The 21,747-nt window shown below is 44.0% G+C and overlaps 2 protein-coding genes across 3 annotated transcripts; one reads left to right on the forward strand and one right to left on the reverse strand.

Moving 5' to 3' along the window:
• The first annotated feature begins 108 nt into the window (after positions 1-108).
• On the forward strand, positions 109-7,306 carry MRPS22 (mitochondrial ribosomal protein S22). Its single transcript, XM_064435903.1, has 8 exons — positions 109-217; positions 454-614; positions 1,351-1,515; positions 3,980-4,123; positions 4,591-4,674; positions 5,585-5,730; positions 6,779-6,887; positions 7,131-7,306. Exons 1-8 carry the CDS (start codon positions 118-120, stop codon positions 7,221-7,223), a joined length of 1,002 nt encoding a protein of 333 aa, XP_064291973.1. The 5' UTR covers positions 109-117; the 3' UTR covers positions 7,224-7,306.
• Positions 7,307-7,787: 481 nt separating this feature from the next.
• Positions 7,788-21,558, reverse strand: COPB2 (COPI coat complex subunit beta 2). 2 transcript variants are annotated; one of them, XM_064435902.1, is made up of 22 exons: positions 21,399-21,558; positions 20,133-20,270; positions 19,794-19,880; positions 18,798-18,924; positions 18,086-18,234; positions 16,816-16,962; positions 15,682-15,781; positions 15,411-15,553; positions 14,982-15,181; positions 14,665-14,775; positions 14,335-14,423; positions 14,152-14,258; positions 13,730-13,873; positions 12,982-13,112; positions 12,492-12,699; positions 12,152-12,262; positions 11,147-11,361; positions 10,778-10,870; positions 10,518-10,698; positions 10,320-10,388; positions 8,538-8,627; positions 7,788-8,145 (listed from the first exon to the last, which is right to left on the reverse strand). In XM_064435902.1, exons 1-22 carry the CDS (start codon positions 21,399-21,401, stop codon positions 8,050-8,052), a joined length of 2,739 nt encoding a protein of 912 aa, XP_064291972.1. In that variant the 5' UTR covers positions 21,402-21,558; the 3' UTR covers positions 7,788-8,049. The 2 variants fall into 2 exon arrangements, with proteins under 2 accessions (XP_064291972.1, XP_064291971.1); XM_064435901.1 differs by having other exon boundaries at positions 8,538-8,630.
• Positions 21,559-21,747: the final 189 nt, after the last annotated feature.

Below are 21,747 nucleotides of genomic sequence, written 5' to 3' on the forward strand. Positions count from 1 at the left end.
GGGCCAGGAGGAGTCGGGCTCCCTGGTCCCGGTGGGTCCCTGCCCGCTCGGGCTGCCCCGCGGCTCCATGACTCCATTTCCCGGCGCGCCGCGGGCCGGGAAGGGGCGGGAGCGAAGATGGCGGCGCTGGGGGCGCGGGGCAGCGCGGCGCTCCCCGCGCGGCTGCGGGCGCTCTGGGCGTTCCCCGCGCGGCGGGCGCTGGCGGCGGATGCGGGCGGTACGCGAGGGGACCCGGGGGCACCCCCAGAGCTCCCGCCTGCCCCGGCCTCGGGGTCCAGCCGCCCGCGTGTTGTTGGGCGGCCGCGGTCCCCCTGGGGAGGATGCGGGTCGGGGCGGGTGTGGGGCCGCGGAGGTGTCCGGCGGGGCGGGAGGAGCCGTGAGGGCAGGGGGAGTCCCCTCGGTGACCCTGGCCGTCCCCTCAGCCCCGGTAACAGCGTGTGTCCTCTCCCGCAGAGGGAAAGGCCGCCCAGCCCAAGCCCGCCTTCACGGACGAAGCGGTTCAGACGCTGTTGTACAAAATGACGGGACTCGACCTGCACAAGGTGTTCCGGCCTGTGAAAAAGGGCCTCAAGCCGCCCCACTACAAGCTGATGACCGAAGCTCAGCTGGAAGAGGTAGGCTGCTCTGCTTCCTTCGGAAGTAAGTGTTGATTTTAGCAAAATGCCTGTAATAGCCCATATTTCTGCCTTCCTTACTGGTGCATTTGAAAACATTCTGGTTTCTTCTCTTTGTTTCAGATTATTCCCTAAATCAGTGTAAATCAGTGTTTGTTCACTTGTAATAGCTTGGTTTGTCCAGTTTTATGCGATTTTGATGGGATATGGAAGGAAATCTGTTTTTTTCTTTCTTGAGTGACAGTTTATTAGCCTGTTACGCTTCCTAACTCTGTCAAATACCTTCATCTGATATTTAAGTTATAGCCCTGGGAATCCTCTGGCTACATTTTTCCCCCTCTCTCTTCTGGTCTGACTTCATTCAGGCTTACAAAGGGCTTGACTTAAGCCAGTTCTGCTGTAGCCACAATTAAAGCAATATACAAACTGTTGCAGTTTTTGCTTTGGGGCAAATCGGTCATTGAAAAACACCTGAAATAAACTTGGTGTAATAGTTTGTCCTTTGTAGTTTTGTAACGTGCTCCAGCATTTTGTTCAGGTTTTAGTAGTGGTAAATTGTTTACATGAAATTCACCTACCTAGAGGTGGAATTAATATCTCGTTTTTTCTCATCTGCAGAAGAAAAAAACCAAGCTTCTCTAAATGAAAGTATTTGTCCCGAAGTTGTAAATGATCTTTCCAATAGGATGATATTTTTAATTGTAAAATTAAACTACTTTTTTTTTCCCCCTACAAGGCCACAAGAAAAGCCATTGAGGAAGCTAAAACAAAACTAATCATGCCTCCTGTTTTGAATGAACGAGAGCCCATTGATGATGTCTTAGCAGAAGACAAAGTCCTTGAAGGAACTGAAACTGCAAAATATGTGTTTACAGATTTAAGTTACTCCATTCCACATCGTGTAAGTAATGTGATCAACATTATTAATTTGTTCTCAAAATAAGCTTTAATGCAAATGTAGATGGATCAGTTTGCAAAAGGGCTGAGGAGTCAGTCTGGTACAAGGCAGTAGAGAAAAATGTATTTCTAAATACCTGCTTCTAACTGATAATCATAAATTACATTGTGCTATTCAAAAGCAAGCATGGGAAAGCTGTGTGGTAGGTAGTCAATTATTTTATAAGCAGGTGCTTTTGATTTGCTAGAAGTGCTGAGTTCTTCCATGCTCCTAGAAGCTTTTTGTAGGATTGGATTCCTTTGTAAGATGGAGCTACTCCATGCTTGCAGAGATCTGTGGAAAGCTGCGGAAATGATTAATGAGTTCCCAGGAAAGCTGTAAAGAAAGTCTAATGGAACTGGGGAGTATAAGGATAAAGTTTCCTGTGTGTAATGAAACATCTCAGTTGTCTTTAAGTACCAGTAATAAGAGGCTAGAAAAATTCTTTACCAAGTTCTGATTCCAAGAACCCTTCATGGTTCAAATGTGCATATAGTGATGATCCTGTGAAATGAACTGCCCAGTCTTCCATCTCTTACTCTGTCTGAGAGCTTTCTCCAGGAAACTGCTGTTTATTCTCCTGCTGCACCATTGTCTTGGTTTGAAAGACAGAAGCCTCCCTTGGAATGCAGAATGTAAACCCCCTCCCTCTGAGTTATTATAATTTTGAAATTAAGGGGAACTCAGGCAAAGATATGGGAATGGGAATAACAGTTCTTTACCAGTGTGTACAACAAGGCAAACAAAAACCAGTAACTATGGCATTAACAGCAAACAGAACCAGGGACCCGGTAACTCCTCTCCACTGCAGGCCCTTCCCCCTGTGGTGCAGTTCCCGTCGCAGCCGGCAGGAATGAGCAAAATCCCGGGCTGGTGGGTGAGATGCAGCCGCGGTTTCACGGCGGAGCTGCGGGACGGTGCCGGCTGCGGCGAGGAGAAACCCAGAGCAGGAGCAGAGAAACAGCGGGGCCGGCCCCAAGCAGGGCAGGGAGAGCGGGGTTCAGGGCTGGTTCGGGATTCCCTGGGGAACACGAGGTTCAGGATTCCCCGGGGAACACGAGGTTCGGGATTCCCCGGGGCACACGAGGTTCGGGATTCCTTGGGGCACACGAGGTTCGGGATTCCTTGGGGCACACGAGGTTCGGGATTCCCCGGGGCCCACGAGGTTCGGGATTCCCCGGGGTCCACGAGGTTCGGGATTCCCTGGGGCACACGAGGTTCGGGATTCCCCGGGGCACACGAGGTTCGGGATTCCCCGGGGCACACGAGGTTCGGGATTCCCCGGGGCACACGAGGTTCGGGATTCCTTGGGGCACACGAGGTTCGGGATTCCTTGGGGCACACGAGGTTCGGGATTCCCCGGGGCACACGAGGTTCGGGATTCCCCGGGGCCCACGAGGTTCGGGATTCCCCGGGGCCCACGAGGTTCGGGATTCCCCGGGGCCCACGAGGTTCGGGATTCCCCGGGGCACAGGAGGTTCGGGATTCCTTGGGGCACAGGAGGTTCGGGATTCCCCGGGGCACACGAGGTTCGGGATTCCCCGGGGCCCACGAGGTTCGGGATTCCCCGGGGCCCACGAGGTTCGGGATTCCCCGGGGCACACGAGGTTCGGGATTCCCCAGGGCACACGAGGTTCGGGATTCCTTGGGGCACAGGAGCAGACGGTGATCGGTCCTTCAGGGCTGAGCTCCAGGGGTGCCTGTGAATTGTCCCCACAGTAAGGGACAGCCTAGCTGTCCTCCCCAGCCCTGTCTTTCACCTGCCTCTATTGCCACAGGATCTCTGTCCCTCCAAAAGAAAACTCCCAAAAACCAGAGGAGTTCCCCCTCCCTGCCGCCTCAAGCACCCAGCCATCAGTGCTTCTTACCAACTCAATGGGAAAAAGTTCCACAAGTAACAAGGAAAGAAAAACCCAACCCCAAATAACCATACTGAAAACTTTCCTGTCCAGAAAACTCTCCTATTTGCCACCCTAAAGCAGTTATGCTTGTGACCAGATCTGAGTATATTGTTTAATTTGTTGTATTTTTTTGCCTTACACTTGCTCTTACTTGATTCTAGCCTACCTCTGGAAAAAAGGTGCAAAAGTGCACGACACTTGCATTCCTAATTTTGAATGGCTTATTAAATGATAAAATCAGGCTAATTCCCTGTCTCGGTGTGAGTCATGTTATCTCTAAACTTCCCAGAGCCATGGCTTTCAGTGTTGGCACATGCACAGTTGTCAGACAGTAAAACTGAGGTGCAAAAGCAGGTAGTAAGGCAGAAATGATGAATCTGGCATATGGCAACAGTCACTTAGAAACTGGTGTTATTAGGATGACTTTAGGAATAGAATGACTTTGACAAATGAGGGCTTTTTTAGGATGGTTCTGGCTATGAAGAGAGAAGGTTTTGGACAATGTTTGGTTTTTACTTCATTTGCAGGAACGTTTCATTGTAGTTAGAGAACCAAATGGGGTGTTACGCAAAGCCACCTGGGAGGAGCGAGACAGGATGATCCAGATATTCTTCCCAAAGGAAGGGCGCAGGGTGATTCCCCCAACATTATTCAAGGATGAGAACCTTGGGGTAAGCTCTTATTGGCTTTGAAACTGAGCACTTTTACTTCACTGCTGTCTGATAGTGAAACTCTGCTCTCTGGGCAGAGTAACTCAGAATAAGCCATTCTGCATGGGTGTGTTTAGCTGCTTGAATTCTGTTTTGAACAATTGCCTTTCATTGTAACCTGGTTAAAATACTTGAAACAAAGTTCCTGGTTAAGGCCCTGTAAATCCTGGGTAGGTGTAAATACTGTGTCATACTAGAAACAATTGTACATTTAATCTGGAAATGTGAACTAGTGTTTCAGAATCAAAAATCCAGAAACATTATATTAATGTCATCAAGGCACTTGCTGAACTTCTGTCCATGTTGTCTTTTGGTGCAGGGGTTACTCATTGTTTTGTCCATAACAGAGTTGTGCTGCTGTTCTGATTTTGGAGAGTTGGGATGGTGGGATTGCATGATCTACCCCTGAATCCAAACTGTTGTTTCAGACTGTATTTCAGCAAGACCGTCACGAAGATGTCCTGAACATGTGCATTGCTCAGTTTGAGCCAGATTCACCTGACTATATCAGAGTGAGTTCACTTTCCATTTTTTCTAGCAAAAAAAAAATCCTAGTGGAGAATTGTAGGGTTTATTTTGTAAACATAAATATTTATCTGGGGAGCAGAGGTGTTGGTCATATGTGTTCTAATTTTCCCATATAGATTATCCTTGTGATGAGTTTTGGGGTTTCTTTTTATGCAAACTAGTAAAAGAGGATTTTGCACAAGTCATTTTCACCAGCCTAGAGAGGTACTGCACACACAAAAACAGTCCTTACTCAGGTACTTTTGGTATCAAAGCAGAATTTATGGTAACACTTGTCAGGTAACACGTGTCAAAACTGCTCTGAGCAGAGTCTTGCTGCTGAAGTCACACTGACTGCTGGCTTAGGAGCTGGCAGGACCAGCTAGGGAGCCAACAAAGTGCATTTTGAGAAACAGCACTGTGCACAAAGTATTATTTTTGACAAAGACCAGCTACAAAAATGTAGTTCTAGCGGAATAAAATTAGTAGCTATAGCTGCTGGTAAATGTTAGTCTACACTTGCTTTTAAAATGTGTACTTCTCTTTAAACTATAATTTTCTTAGTGACTTGAGAAATTGTAACTTGTAGTAGGTGATTTTTCAAGTAAAGTTTCACAGCTTTTTGCTCCAGCATTTTTTTTCTGAAAAAATAGATGCAGCTTGACAGCAGTGCAGAGAAGGTCCCCATCTCCCCAAAAATTCAGGAGAGACAGGCTTTAGCTTCCTTTTACCATAAGGATGTCTATGCCTAAGTACCAAGGACTGGGCTAGCCCATGTTACCCTGAATTATAACAGGCATATGGTTCAGCATGGGGCTTACCCCCCTGCACCTTAGGGAAATGAAGAGGGTTAAAACTGAGGGGAAAGCTGTGACCAGGCTCCAGCTCTGCCATGAACCCAGCCCGTGTGTGCAGGTTCACCAGCGCACCTACGAGGACATCGAGAAGCACGGCAAGTACGACCTGCTGCGCTCCACCAGGCACTTCGGGGGCATGGTGTGGTACCTGCTCAGCAGGAAGAAGGCAGATGGCTTACTCATAGACATGATCAACAGAGACCTGTAAGTACAGCCTGGCACTCGGTAATCCTGCCTTGCCTTACAACAAGTACTGCTGTTTGACAATAAAAACAGTATTTCTGTCAGATATAGGAAGGTTCTCATTTACCTGATGTTTTAGGCCAACTCTAGCAGTTAGCTGTGTAGATACTCTTAGCTGTGCAGGAGCACAGTAACAGTCCATGAAGTGGTTTGGTATATATAGGTTTGTGCAGAAATTAGCCTTCTGTGGTTTTTGGGTTTTTATTTTTGTTTCCCATGTAATTGTCAGAACACTTCCAGCTCTGAGCACTTCTGATGTTAAAGCCTGGCATTTCCATACTGAGTTCAGTTTTGGCTTATAAGATTGATACATTGGGTTTTAGAGCAATTCCTAAGTAGCTTAGGAACGTGTAGATAAGGTTCCATTTTAAATGGGTGAATTTCTATAAAACATGGTGCTAAATTTATTCAAAGTTCTCTGAAGTGAACAATATTCAATAGTTCAAAATGCCACTAGAGCTGGGAGAAATCTGTACAGTCAGAACTCCAGGTTGCAGTGATAGTTCCAGTTAGACATTTGGAACAGGTGGTCAGATCTTGCTTTTTAACCTGAGCATATGGAGAAATCAGGAAGGTTCCTGGTGTGGAATCAGATTGGTAAAAGGAAAATTCACGTATCTGGCCAATTTAAACAGAGGTTGGAATGTCTTTTCCTGCCACACACTTCAGTAGTTTTGAACTCAGCTGAGAGCTCTGTGTCACAGGATTTCTAATGCTACTTCTGTAAAACATACTGGTCATTGCAGACTGTGTTAGAAAGTTCCACTAAACACTCATTATTGGTAATTAATTGTATTTTCAGAGGGATGTCAGCTGTATTACTGCTGAGCAGGCCAGCAGGCTTCAGCTGCGGGAGGGATAGATGTAGGTACTTGCCTGTGTATTCCAGGGACTGGATACTCAGTGGAACCAGCAGCTGGACAGCCTGTGCTGTGCAAAGTACATCACAAAATACACGCTCTGTAAATACTCTGAGAGAAGTTGCTAAAATGAGCCTTTATTTGTTTAGGCTGGATGATGCTACAAGTTTAATTACACTGTATCATATGCTTCACCCTGAATGTCAGTCGGCAAAGGCAGCTAAAGAACAGAAACTTCAAGGAGTTGATCTGATCAAGGTAAGCTTTTCTGCCTCTATGGAACCTGCAGAAGAGCTTTTAACCAGCAGTACCCCACTGAGTAGTTAAATTTCTCCTTACCTTAGGGAGCAGATACTTAACCAGAACTGTTGTACATGCCACGCTGGGGTTTTTGTTAAACTCTATATGTACAGCTGCACCAGGATTGCAGTTGTGGCTGGCTGATCTGCCACTGCCATGATGACTGCTGTTACATTAACCTCTCTCCTGCCATGGCTGCAGGTATTTGTGAAAACCGAATCCCAGAGAGAGGGTTACATCCAGCTGGCCCTGCAAGCTTATGAAGAAGCAATGGCTACCTCTTCAGCTTCATGAAGTAAACCTCAGCTCATCAGAAGTTTTAAGTCTGTTTATAAACATTTTCTGTACAGGATTCCACAATAAATACTTGAAAATGACTGCTATAGAATGTATTTTTCTTTACTGAAATACATGTGAATCACTACAGCAGTTTATTTTGAAAAGTTCTGTAAGTGAACTTAGAGCAACCCTCATGACTTGTTTTCACTGACACTGTGCCGAGTTAAATTCTTTTATTGTTGCATCTTGAATCTAAGGGATTGCCCACAATTCATTTTAGTTATTGAGGTAAGTGCAGGATCTGGACAGCTTCATTTAGGAAAGGGTGTAAAAAACACCACTTCTAAGCCTTAAGCAGTGTCTGAAAGAGAAACTGAGCTGATACTGATGGCTACCAGTGCTAGATGGCAGCACAGTGAAAACATAACCACATACCTCAGTGCAGGTGCTGAGAAAAGTCAGGGTAAAATCAGCTACTGTGCTCCTGTTTCACAGATTTGGAATATACACTGTGGAACTGGGTTATTCCTAAGAACTTTACTGTGCTTAGTAAATACTACTAGTAAATGGAGAGGAACAGAATATTTAAAAGGATTTATTTAATTGCTTGATAAATGAAAACATTTTTTAGTATGTTCTGGAGCAGGCTTACATCTTGAATTTCAACATACTGGAAGCTGATTCTCTTTGTACAGTTGTTAGCTATATACTTCCTTCTACATGTACATGGTCCACTTGTGATATAAAAATCAAAACAACTTGGAGCACATAGTCCACAGAACTTCATTCCTCTGGGTTTTGACCAAATTATTTCCTGATTTGGTCATCTAAAAAAGGATGTTCACTCATCTAAGATCTCTTCATCCAGATTGATATCTGTGGTGTCAATATCCTCCAGATCCAAGTTATCTAAGTCATCTTCCAAGTCCAGCAGTGTCTAAGGAGAGAAAAGACTGGATGAGCAGGATACCACTAGGTTCCATGTGATGTAGCTTGTGGGATGGATGGCTCTGTGGGATGGATCTGCACTCTGCAAACCCCAGCCAAGGCCTCATGAGGAACACAAGTGCTAACTAAAGCAGGCTGGACAGCAGCTGCCTGCTTGGTGAGGAAGCCTCTTCCAGCAGTGCAGCTTTTCACCAAGTGAGCAGCTCGGTTTGCACTCCCCCTGCCACCCCCACTGAACTGGTCTGTTACTGTGTGCAGGGCTCTGAACACTGCTCTGGGACTGCCAGAGTCAGGTGTGCTTGGTTAAATCACACTCACTGAAGTCTTTAATGTAAAATGAACTGAGTGCTTGTACTTCCCCTCATAAAACTGTTTGGGTACCTTTTGATCTCTTGCTGGAAGGTTATCAGAATTCTGCACAACTGTCTTCATCACTTCTTGTTTAGGAGAGGGAACTGGTTCTTCAGCCTTCTTCTAATGGCAAAGAAATTCCTTTAGTTTCTTTTCAATTTAAATTCTTTCAACAAAAGCAGGTCAACAAGCAGAAGAAATTCCTTTAGTTTCTTTTCAATTTAAATTCTTGCAACAAAAGCAGGTCAACAAGCAGACATCTAATGCCCCTTGCCCAGTGGTTCTCTGTCAGCTTCCCTCAGTTACTCTTGAGCCAGATCATCACTGTCAGAAAAGATTCTAGTCCTCACTCCACTGGAGACTATTTCCCTCCCTAGTATATTTGAAGCAGTTGATGATGGAACTGATAAAATGAGAACCTTCAGAAATTATCAGTTCATTTTAAACACTGAAGTGCTGTTAGTGATTTTCAACATCCTCAGCAGGAGATACTAAGTTAGTTGAGACTGACAGCAAATTTTAGTAGTTGCTGGGCTTAGGTTCCAAATCCTATAATGGTTTAACACTTTCTTCTTGCTTCACTGCTGCACAAATTAGATACTAAGATAATTCATCAGTCAGTACTATTATTGAAGCAATGGTACAATTCAATTAACTGTATTTAATTATAGAATTAATCTATCTCTTACAAAATGTCCCATATTCAGCCTCAGCTGTAAGAGACAACTGGGGTTTAGGGCTTCTAAGAGAACATGAGCTGAATGCAAAGATACACATGTTTTCAGCTTCTAGGGCAGGCTAGTTCTCAGTTCTTTCCATCTGTTTCCCTAGGTAGTCCAGACAGTGTTATCATCTTTAACAAATGTGCACACAAGTACGATTTTGCTTTAATAGTATTTCCTTTGATGCACAAGAGGCAAAGAGTCACTACAGAAGCTTGAAAGTAACCTAAACTCTGCTCTGTCAGGGATGTCCAAAACTACGTTTTGTAGTGCACCTCCTATGAGGAAAAACATACAGACAATGGAGAGCTGTAGCTTTTCTGTTTCTCCTTCAGTTTCCAGTGCAGTTTTGATTTTAGATGTTTATAGCCTCAAAGAGTTGTGCCATTATCACTGCCTTTAAGAAACCCTCACATTATGATTTTCACATACAAACGTAAAGTGTATTTGACTTGAGCAAAATTAGAAATTGTCATCTTCTCCTAAGGCTCTTAAAAGCTTTAAGTTTGCTTCAATCTCTACGCTTTTACCTTACAGTTGTCCTATTTTCTGCATAAGAATTGGACAACTGAGGTGGTAAAAAATTAGTTTGTTACTTCAGACATCGACTAGAACCTGTGTTCAAGTACCCGAGTAGGATTCCTGATCGGTTAGTTATGGAGCAGTGTTATTCCAAAACCATGGAGCACACCAGCAAGAACACAGCATTTGTCATTGCTGTAATAGGCAAGAGTTTCCATTTCCAGCTACTGAGCTTTCAGAAAAATAGCTGCAGTCGAGGCAGTGTTTGTAAATGCAACTGGAGTTACTTTTCTGTAGGATGAATTCAATGGAAAGACTCAAGAACTACTCACACTACACAGGGTGACCCAAGGTAAGGAAGCACACAAATAATTTCACAGTCAAGAAGGTGTTAATAGGTACAGATGTAGATTAAAAAGAATCTGAGGCAGAAGAACATGAAGCCAACTGCAGCACTTACAGTTAAGGTAATAAAAGCAACGATTTGTCCATTACTGGTGAAATAATTCTCCAGGGCAAAGTCACTGTAAGATAGCAAAGTTCTCCCTTAGATTAATCACTCACTGACCTGAGATGTCATTATTCCAGAGGGCTCAAATCCTTTTGCTTCTTCAAGTAAGTTTCTTTCTTCATTTGGCTAAAAGTAAAAAAAAAAAAAAAAAAAAACAAACCCAGACACATTTAAGTGTTGCACTGAGTTGCTTAGAGCTGATTTTACACAGCACCAAATGTTACTCTTCTAGAGACAGAAAAACCTTCTACTTACAGTGACAAGGGGATATTCCCTGGCTGGCCTCAAGTCAGCAAGACTTTGCTTAACATACTCTTCAGCAACAAAAGCTTCCTTTAATCCAGGGAAAAGATTTTCATATTCTGTGGGATCAGCAAGGGACTCGGCAGCCTTCTGATTGACTTTAGAGAGGTTCTCCCGCCAGAGTTTAACAACCCTGGAGATGCACACCAGATTTGTTACAGACAGCTCATTCAGACAACACATCTCACACTCTGCATATGCTTAGAAAGTACCTTGAAACTTGGCTTGGCAAATACGTCCGTGCCAGGAAAGCAGCTTCAGGGAGACGCCCAGTTTTGATCAGGAGTTCCAAACATGAATCAAGCCTAGAAAGATTTCAAGATGTGATTTTAACCAGTAAACTTAATAAAGACAAATTTTTGTATTAGAACAGCTGTTTATTCTATTCCATTAATTTAAAGTGCTTTAATTTCAGACTTTAAATCTAGTAGCCATCATAGAATGAGCTTTTCTAAGAAGGACTTATGCCCATGTTTCTCCATGAACTTTTCAGTTAACTGAAGTTAACCACTTGAAGAACCTTAGGGCCTCTGCACTTGAGACAGCAGAACTGAACAATCAGAAGCTCATTTGCTACTTACTTTCCCTGCAGGAAGTAGCTCATAAATGCCACGTTATTCTTGCCATCCTTTTCTGCACCTTCGGCCAACTTGTTGACCATGCTGGCATTCCCTGAAGCTGTGGCCAGGAGCAGCAGCCCCCCGTAGTCTTGGGCATGGTGGAGACACTCCTGGGCTAAGCCAAACTGGCATTTACTGATGGCAAGCTCTGCAAGCTGCTTCCACTTCTGTTCTGACTGATTGTAAAAAAAGGGGAGAGGGAGGGAAAGAAAAAAACCAAACCACTCACATTTCTGAACAGCATTTAAAGGTTTTCAGAGTACTCAGTATGAAAATGTAAGTTGACTTGTGAAGGTGCTGTATCCCATGACTACACTTGTCTTCTCATTGAGGTACTGTGATTACTGCAGCTTCCCAGCATGACACAGTGAATATTAAAAGATCCCTACCCATCTGTAACATTACATAAAATAAGCAGCTTCTCAGTAAACACAGGAGGCAGGCATAACTGGAAATTTAACTATAACAATCTCTTAAAGCTCCCAAGTTAACCCTCAGAATGCTGAAAGGCATTTGTGTCTGTAACTCCTTCTAAATAATTCTATTATTTTACAGCAGGAACAATGAGATCGACTCTCTGCATAATAATGATGGGACCAATCAGTTTTTTTAGTGCAGTGGTCTAAATTTGCCAAGGCTGGAACAAAGGTCTGAAGGCTTCAGCCCTGTCTTTCCTCCTCTCCCTGTTAAGTACTGGTGATTAAGGCTTGGTTCTGAGCGCAAGTTTTGTGTTCTCCAGGAGCTCCTGTAGCTTTCTGAGCAGACGCCATTCTTTGTCCCCATCCCACAGCTCAGATTCCTTTGAATTACAGGCAGAAGAACTTCATCACAGAAGTTGGGGGCATTTCAGTTGTGTTTAGGGAGTTGTATTGCATCCCCATGTACCACTGCTGTTTCTTACAGGCCCTCTCAGACTCCAACTAATACTAAGAATGCAGGATGAATCACCCAAATTTATATCATTACCTCTGCTTCCACTGCAAGCTGATAGGCTATTTTTAATTCTCCAAGTTGAAGAGCAAGTTCAAAGCGATGCTCTGGATCTGTAGATACTGCAAGAGCTTGTTGTTTGAAGCCCTAGAATAAAAATCTGACAGTGAAGCTGGGACCTGTCAGGTCAAACATAATCCTAAATACTTTAACGAAAGCACTCTGAACAAAAGGTTACAGGGTTCTCAAACAAACAAGATAATTAACAAGAGTTAATGCTCACAGTTAATATCACTGGGTTTTGCTTAGCAGACTCAATTAAGAATGTGAATAAACTGATTTATTTAGTTGGATAACTAAGAAGTAGTTTTCTTGCCTGTTTTTCAAGAAAATGTGCGACCCTGGTTCTCTGTTCTTTTGGGATTGTGGGAAGAACTTTGTCAGCCATGCCGAAATCTCTCCTCATCACAGCAGTTTGATATTCGAGCACTGAGACCAGCAGAGAGTAACTAACAATGTTTAGCTCTTTATCGCCCAAATACAGCCTGTTGTCCTTGGGGATATACCCCAGGAGATACATTGTTCTGAAACAAAACAAAGAGCACTCAGCTTCAACAGATCCACACAGTCTGTAAAAAACCATTGCAGTAGCTCTTATGGTAGCAAGATTACTCCCATCAAACATTCTGCTTTCCCTGGATGTACTCTTTCAAACATGAAGCTGTTTATCCCTCAGAACTGCACTGCTGCCTCACAACACCCCATGCATTCCCACCTCTGGTGCTGAAGCAGAGCACAGCAGCAGCTGCCAGGGTGCACCATTCACTGAGAGAACCTTGAACGCTTGAACTGAAGCAGCAACTCACCTGTCCAGGTGGGCAATGGTGACAATCTCTCCTCCAACATAGTAGTTGAGTCTGTTCACAGAACTGGTGTAAATAAAGCAGTCACCGACCCACAGACCTGTTTTCACAATCTCCTGGATCTCACCAAGAACCTGCAAAGCAAATTTTGGGTAATTAGATACATAAAAAGGTACTTCTAGTTAGCAGAAAGACTACTGCAGTTTAAAATATAATTCCATATTCTATACTTTAATCACTGGGCAAGTTGCAAATAAAAGTTTAGATATAGATTAGAAGTACATAAATGATAATTTCATTCTACATGCATGCTACCCTAATTTGATTATAAATCTAGGAAACAAGCACCAAACCAAGCATTAAGCAAGACAATCAAAGGCAACTTTCCTTCTAAAATTTTGATTCACCATTTTTTCACTTCTCAAACTTGAATAACATTTCAAAACTTGAAAATTTTAGACAAAAAAAATTAAGCAATGACCCAAAAGTTTAAAAAAATATATCTCTATAACTCTCTGACAACAGTGAACAGATGAAGAGAAATGCTGGCATCAAGGTCTGTTATGCTGGGATTCAGACAGGGATACATGAAAAAAAAAAAAGATTAAGTGTTCCTCAGGCAGGTGCACAATGTGTGATACTAAAAATAGTCTGGAAACTAACATTTAAATTGGACTATGTTAAGGACTAAGTTTGCTGCACTCTTGCTTCTACATCTCTAATCTCATTCCATTTTTTAAATAGAAGGTACCTCAAAGGCATCTTCAATTCCATCTTCAGTGACACCTTCATGTGTTTCTTGGGCTGCTGCCACTTTTTCTGACAGGTACTTGAGAATGAAGAATGACTCTTCTGTAGCAATGCATACGAGCTCACCCGAGTCAGACCAGAATATCTGTGACAGCAGAATCAACAGTGGCAGTGTTACACACCCCAGGCTAAGAAGGATGATGTAGGAATTAAAGGTAAAACACACCAACTCTAGAAGCTTTAGTACTGAGAAGTCAACACATACAGGAATTTTTCTGCCCTTTCTGCTACATGACTGAGATAAACTTAAATTATTACTTTATTATTGACAGCTTTGCTTCATGCATGAAAACCAGTTTAGTAAAAAAATGTAAATGAGTGAATCAGACAGGTAAGTATCTTCAGTCCCATGCAGAAACTCACATGTTTGGGCTGGATTTCAATCCTGCGAATCAGCTCTGTGTTCTCCCAGTCATAGAATGCCAGGCCATTAACAGATCTGACTCCCAACAGAAAGCCACCATAGATGCCTGCAAGAAAATAAAGGTGGAAGAAATCCACATTGTACAAAAACCACACCAGCGTATCTATTTTTAAAGTATTTACCTTCTGCTCCAAAATCAGGCTTGAATGACTTCTTCTCTTTGAAATTTTTAAATATCTTTACAACACTGTTGCTCTCCCTGATTGCATACCTAAATAGAGATTAAATTGTAAATAAACAATTATTTCATTTCCAAAGTACTAAACTATAAGCTGCTAAAAGACAACTGCATTTGAGTTATCTTCTAAAACCAGCAGAGTGCTAAAAGTACAAACTTTTCAAGCAGGACAACTACTGAAAGTTCATTTTACAAGCATGTTTTCATGGCCTGAAAACTAAACTAAAGTAGCAGCTGCAAATGTAACACAAAGGAAAAAACTTGCAAGACTTACTCTGAAGAGTCATGTGCCCACACGAACTCCTGTGCAGAACCAAAGCTCTTGTTCCTCAGAGCCATGGCTGTGTAGATGATGTATTCACCATCACCACACACCACCACAAACCTGGGGCAGGACAGAGAGGCACTTGTCAGATATCTGTGTCCAGGTCAACAGGCAGCAGCAAGAAGGCAGATAATCTGTAAAGGTAAAGGCTCCCATGCCCAGGGTAATCACATTGAGCACCTCTTGGACTTTGGATCCCTTTTATTTGAGCCTGTTAACAAAAAAACCCCAACCAGTTCAAGGGAAGTGATGAAGCAATGTGTTACCGTCCATTAGGGTTGTGCTGGATTGTCTGAGGATAGATTTCACAGCTGCCCATATCCTTCACAGCCAGTGGCAACCTCTCTCCATCTTTGATTTCAGCATCTCCCATTGCTTTCAAGTTAGCCTGTTGGACTTCAGAATGTTTAGCCCAAATAATTTTTCCATTTGCATCCATGGACATGGCAGGTTCTTCACGACCAAGCTAGAAAGTTGTAAGTAAGAAAGAAAGAAGTGAGGCTATAGAAAAAAATACACTGTTGATTTTCTTTTCAGTTGAAAATACCAAGTGAAATAGCTAATCTCCATCAAAAAATACCAATTAAAATGCCAAAATGTCAGTATTTTATGTATTATGCCAGAATCAGAAACCAGTTGTTGTGCACACAGGACAGGATGAATCACAGTTTCTCACTTCCAACCATTAACTGTACCTTAACAATGATGCTGCCCTCATCATACCCCAAGGCCACGTTGTTGGAGCCCCTCAGGCTGGCCACACACCACACCCTCTCCATGCCGTAGTTCAGGGTGCTCTCCAGGCGGTAAGTGCTGGAGTGCCAGATCCGCACTGTGCCTGGGGAAAAACACAGGCATGCATCCCTTCATCTCAGTGTGAGGGCAGCAGGGTGCAGCCACACCACCACAAGAGCTCTCCCCTCAGTGCTTTTCCTGTCCTTTCTACACCAGAAAACCCAAAGTTACCATCTTCAGAGCCGGTGATGATGATGGGCAGCTCTGGATGGAAGCTGACGCATGACACGTTCTGAGCGTGGCCTTCCAGTGTCTGGACACAAGTTTTATTCTGAAAGAAAGAGAGAACACAATGCCTCATTTTAATATTTATTTATTAAAAAAAATCTCCCCCAAATCAAAAATAGATCTGAAAATTCTCTAGATTTCTTAACATTTGCAAGGTATTCAAAAAACAGCACTAAGCTATTAAAAACTGATTGTATTGAGTTTCCTGCCCAGAAGAAAACACTTCCCTTGATGGAAGTGTTTTCCTCTCTTTTCAGATGTGTTTATGGTTAGAAAATATACTTTCTCAGAGCTGCACAGCACAACCCATTAAAGCATGATAGAAAGCTGAGTTCACTGTGAAAGAAAATCATAACCAAACACTGCATTACAGGTGAAAACATATCTAATTTAGGTCTTTGGTAAGACTCTTCATTCACACAGCTGTGAAAGACAGGCTACTCTGCTTGAGGGAGATTTGAGCATGTACAGTGTCTCCAGCTGCACATGGTGGCAAAACCTCAAGCACTGTTGTGTAATATTCATGACTGCACTGAATGCTTAAATTAGCAGTGCCAGCTTCAACTTCTGGGCTTGGATTTACTCCAGAGCAGTAAGTTTTAGTGACCAGAAAGTACCAACTAACAACTTCTGTCTCGCCCTGCTGGCCATTCAGACACTTGTAGACAGGAAGAACTCAGGAGCTCTAGGCTCCAGCAACAGAAGTGAATCCCTGGATTGGATCTCTCTTTCCTGAGGACCATTCAAGCAGGGCACCTCATCACTCCTGCCCTGTTTGGGGGTAGAAGCACTGCATGGGTGTGCATGCAACACATGGGACTGCGCCAACGTGCACAGCATGAAACAGGATGGGGGGAAGCTATAAAGAATGGAAAAAAAAAGAGAGGTGAAAGAATAGAAAGAGTGGATACATGAGCAATATTTACACTTGAACATAGAAGAGGAACAGCTTAATCCACAAACATGAGGCCTAAAAGGCAGGGAATCAATTTGTCACAGGAAAAAAAATCTAACAACAGAAACTTTGTACCAAATGTGGCAGCCTGCACAAAGGATTCTGAAGAGCTGAGCACACACCTGGTAGTCCCAGATCTTCACCAGGCGGTCATCTGCCCCAGAAATGAGGTATGGCTTGTCCCCACCACTGTAATAGTCAATGCAGTTCACTCCTTTCTCGTGGCCTTCCAAGGTGAAGTTGGGAGAGGACGATCCAAGCTGCCACACCTGACCAATAAAACACAACCACCTGTACCCAGCAACCTGCTGTGTCCTGGTCACCCTTGGCACACACAACAGGTGTTGTATCCAGAAGTATTTCAAAGCCCAAAGAGAAATAACACAGAATTCCAAAGACACTGTTGTTTTCTTAGGTGAAAAACCTCAACAACTGCTCCTTTCCCCAATAAACACAAATAACATGCTGAATGGCCCATGCTGTGCTCATACCTCTAAACATTGAAATTGGTTGCTTTAAACTTTTTTTAAGGACACGAAACCATATAAAGCACTGTTTTAAAGAAGTACTATGTGTTTACAAAATTAACTAGTAACTAATTAAGCTTATATTATATAGTTATATGAGTTTCCTCCAACTGTGCCCTTAATTTTAATTTTTCCAGCTAAAGAATATCAAATCTCATGTTAAATGAGGATACAAAATGAAGCAAGTCAGATGTAGATATGCTAGTGCTTTCTCATGTTTATCACATTAAATCAACATTTACATGCACCTGATCTCAACATCTGTGGCCATATCAGTGCTGGCTTTTTACAGCCAATATACTGATAATGTACAGGAAATGTGAGGAGGTGTCACTGCTCAGTGGCTGCAAATCTGCAGTCACAGATTTGTGTTGTGCACAGCACATGAGACCATGAGAAGGCTGAAGGCATCTCTGGAAACAATTCCATACACAGACAGCCAGGGACATGCAAGTAATGGGAGAGACACCTTAACCAGGGTTGTTTTTTCTTTTTAGTGCACAGTTCAAGTCTTTATCTGCTACATGGTTTCAATGCTCCAAAATCACTCGTTGACAGTAAACCAATGCTCCCAAATCACTCATTGCCTCCTCTCCCATATTTCTGTGCAGTCCAAATGGAGATACTGCACTTAGAAGAGTTTAAAGAATTACTTTCCAATTGTGAAGAGACAACAGGTAATCTGATAAATGTACTGAATTACTCAGCAGATGCCTGGACCAATGTCCAGGTCTCTGGTCAGTCAACATTCTATTACTGCACCTGATTTTAAGAATTTCTGACCCATCATCCATACAGGATTATTGGCTTGTGTACACTGATGATCACTTAATGACTAAAAAAACACCAAATATCGTTTCTCTACCTTAATTGTCCTATCCAAAGAGGCACTGGCAAACTGGTTATTGTCTTTTGGGTTTATGACAATCTGCATGACGTAATGGGTGTGTCCTTCAAACACCTGAGAACAAGACCATTTCTTATCCCAGTCCCAGAGTTTGATCAGCATGTCATCTGGAAAAAACCACAAACAACAAACAACCAAGATTGAGTGGGTGATAACAACCTCCTTAAAGGGCATAATCCTCCAGAACTTCATGGTGCAGGCTGGAAAGGAGGCACTGCTAATAATCTATTTGCATCTACAGGATTACCAGTCCTTCAGAAGGACCAAAGGGAGATGAAAGCTGTCTGTTGCTTTCAAGTCAGATTCCCAGCTAAAAACTTACTCCAAACCATGATGAAATTTTTTAAAAACACAACCCAAGCTCTTATTTGAGAGTCTGCCACACTAATTAGCACATACACTAATGTTTTCTCTGGCAGATATTAAGAAAGAAGGCTCTTTGCTCTTCTCTGACAAGAACACAAGGCATTATATTTTAAATTTTAAGTGCAAATGATATTCCATTAAAAAAACATGAACATCTACCAAGAAACAACAAAATGACACTGGTCATGTTGGCTTCTTGCTCAAGGACTCCTGAGTCTTCCCAAGAAGACCTGCAAGCCCTCACCCCATAGGAAAGAGGAGCCTGAGAACAGCTGAACATGCACAGACCCCAAAGGACTCTCACCGCTGCTCGTGAGGATGAAGGGCTGCGTGGGGTGCACTGCAATGCACCGGATGTAGTCAGAATGGGCCTCAAACATGTGAACTCTTTCCAGGGTGTTGTAATTAAAAACTCTGATCTGCATGTCATCCTGGGAAAGGGAGGAAAAGCCACGTGAAAAGAAATCTCTTGTGAAGTGCACCTTCTATGCAATGCAGGGATGCTAGGAAAAAACATTCCACCCTAGAAGACAACAAAATCTTTAAGGAATTTTGCTTCCTAATGATACAAATTATACTTGGGATTCAGAAGGTTATAAATTACTGATGTTTCAAGTCATTTATGAAATAGAAAAAACTTCAATCAAATTTTCATTTTTACAAGTAACTGAGTCACGGCAGCATATGGTAATGAAATTACTCTGGTACAGGGCAGAAGACTAGGAAATGAAAGTTGAGACAAAAATATTTAGGCATTACCTTAATCTAGCCAAAAAATACTCTCTCCATAAAGAAAAATGCGTTAGCAAGATCAAAATACAACTATTCATCTCAAGGTACATTCACCAAATAAAAGCAGACATTTTTTTGCTAGTGGTGAGCTAAACTAAAAAATTATTTTTAATACAACCAAGAAAAAAAAAACAACAACAAAAACAGAAAGCAATTTCAAATTCATCTTATCTAGGACTGTCAATAGTTTCATCTTACTTAAAGTAGCACCTGTGATACTGAGTCAGAACTCTGTGCTGAGTCTGTTCCAGCTGGCAGTAGAAGCTGAACTCCATCTACCTGGCATTACCTGCAGAATCAGTCACCTTAGTAGGCTGCTCTCTTTTGAAATGAAAATTTAAGCTTATAAACTTCTTTAAAAGAGAAAACTTCTGGGAAGCTGTAGTGAAATATTCCCTTCTCCTCTACAAATTCAGATCTGATTATTACATGATGCAGAAATTAATGGCATGAAATTTAATCAGAGAAAGTGCAGCTGAACAGAAAATCACAAGAGGAAACAGCTTACAGCTCCAGTAACAACCCAGTTCTTCCTCGCCACAAACTTGGCAGCTCTCACTGGCAGGTCACACACTTCAAAATTCTTCACCAGAGTCTGAAAATAAAAACAGTTCAGTTTATAGCACTGGAGAAATACTGACTTTGAAACGAGCTTTTTCTATTTTCCTAACAGCCTCCAGTATGTCAATTCCTTATCTACTGATACAGTGACTCTTGCAGTCAGCCAGAGAAGAGCAGTCAGTCAGCAGCAGTGACTGAAGATCCTGTACAAACTCCATTCTCCAGCACCAGATACACAGGTGCCAGCTCTGCCCACTTCCCAGCAGGGCACAGCTGAAGCCCTCACCTGTGTCTCGTGGTTCCAAACACAGACGCTGCCGTTGTAGAGGCTGGCCAGCATCCATGGCTCCGTGGGATGCAGGTCCACGCTCTTCACGCGGTCGGAGCGCGCCGTCAGCTTCCGCTTGATGTCCAGTCGCAGCGGCTGCGGGGCACAACGGGGAGCACCAGGGGATTGAACAGAAACGGGCTCAGGAAAAGGAAAAGGAACGCTGCAGATCACTCTTAGAACAAAAGGATCCAATCCTGCTGTCCAGGCAGACACAAGGTTACTACTCTTTTCTATCTACCCGTGTATCTGTTTTTGTAGCAAGACATCACATCCCCACCAATGGCAGTGGCTCTGCTTAATTTAATTCTGTAAAATTCAGAATTTCTTCATTGTGTAAAAGTATCTCCAGCAGAGTCAAAAAAAAGAGAAAAGATGCACTACAGATCCTCCTGGTGTCCCTGAACTATGAAAGCAAAGCAAAGAGAATTTGCTCCTAATACAAATGTTAGAAAATAAAACTTCCTGCTGCTTCACCTGACAAACCAGCAAGAAAAGCCAGCTAAAAAAGAGCACAACAACATTTGCCCATTGTAAATTTACTTCCACTCACAATTCCAAAATGACGTTTCAGAATGGAACACTGTCTTGTAGAAACTGGGAGCAGGGAAAAGTTTAAGTCTTTCCCTTACAAAGAAAGCTCTGACTTTAGTCACTGGCAATGTAAAGCTAGAGTACTGAAAGGGCATGACGTCTAGCAAAGCGATTTTCTAATATATTCGAGGCATTGTGGATTCCTTTAGACACCCACTGGTGATCATTTAACACTGCTTTTATCTCAGAGAACCCAGCGGATAATGGCTGACCAAAGAACACTGCAGGTATTAATAAAACCTGCAGTTCCCTATGTCAGACACTGCAAGGAAAAGAACCACCGAACCACATAGTACCCGGACCACAGCTATGACATGGGACGTGGCAGTTTGGGTTCACTTCTGCGCTGGCTCCGCGCGTACCCCGGGAGCCGCGGGCCCGGCAGCTCCCGGGGCCGGGAAGGGCCGCTCCGAGCGCTGAGAGCGACGCGCACGCCGAGCCGCGGGACAGCCGCTCGCTGGGGCTGAGAGCACCACGGGCAGCACCGCGCCAAGGCCCCGGCCCCGGCCCCGGCCCCTCAGGCGCTCGGGCCGCCGATCGCGGGGCCGCGCTGCCCCGCCGGGGCCGGCTGGGATGGTCACCCTCCCGCAGCGGGGACGAGGCGCCCCCGGGACGCTGCCTGTGGCTCACCATGGCCCCGCCGTGCCTCGGTGTGCCCGGTGTCCCAGGTGTGTCCCAGGTATCCCCCGGTGTGCCCGGTGTGCCCCGGCCCCGCTCCGGCGCCGCCGCCCGGGCTCGCTCCGATCTCCGACGTGGAGCTTCCGGGCCCGCCGCTCTCGCGACAGCGCCGCCAGGGCTCCCCTCCGTCTCGCGAGAGCGAGGCTCTCCCGTGCGATGCCGGGACGTGTAGTCGGCGGCGCGGGGGCACGCGGCGCGGGGCAGGGTGGGAGTTGTAGTCGGGCCGGGCCCCGGCGGGAGCGCGGAACCCGGCTCGGGCCCTCGCGCCGCGCCCCGAGCGGCGCTCCGTGTGTCTGACAGC

Source organism: Passer domesticus, chromosome 11 (assembly GCF_036417665.1).
Source record: "Passer domesticus isolate bPasDom1 chromosome 11, bPasDom1.hap1, whole genome shotgun sequence".
NCBI lineage: Eukaryota > Metazoa > Chordata > Aves > Passeriformes > Passeridae > Passer > Passer domesticus.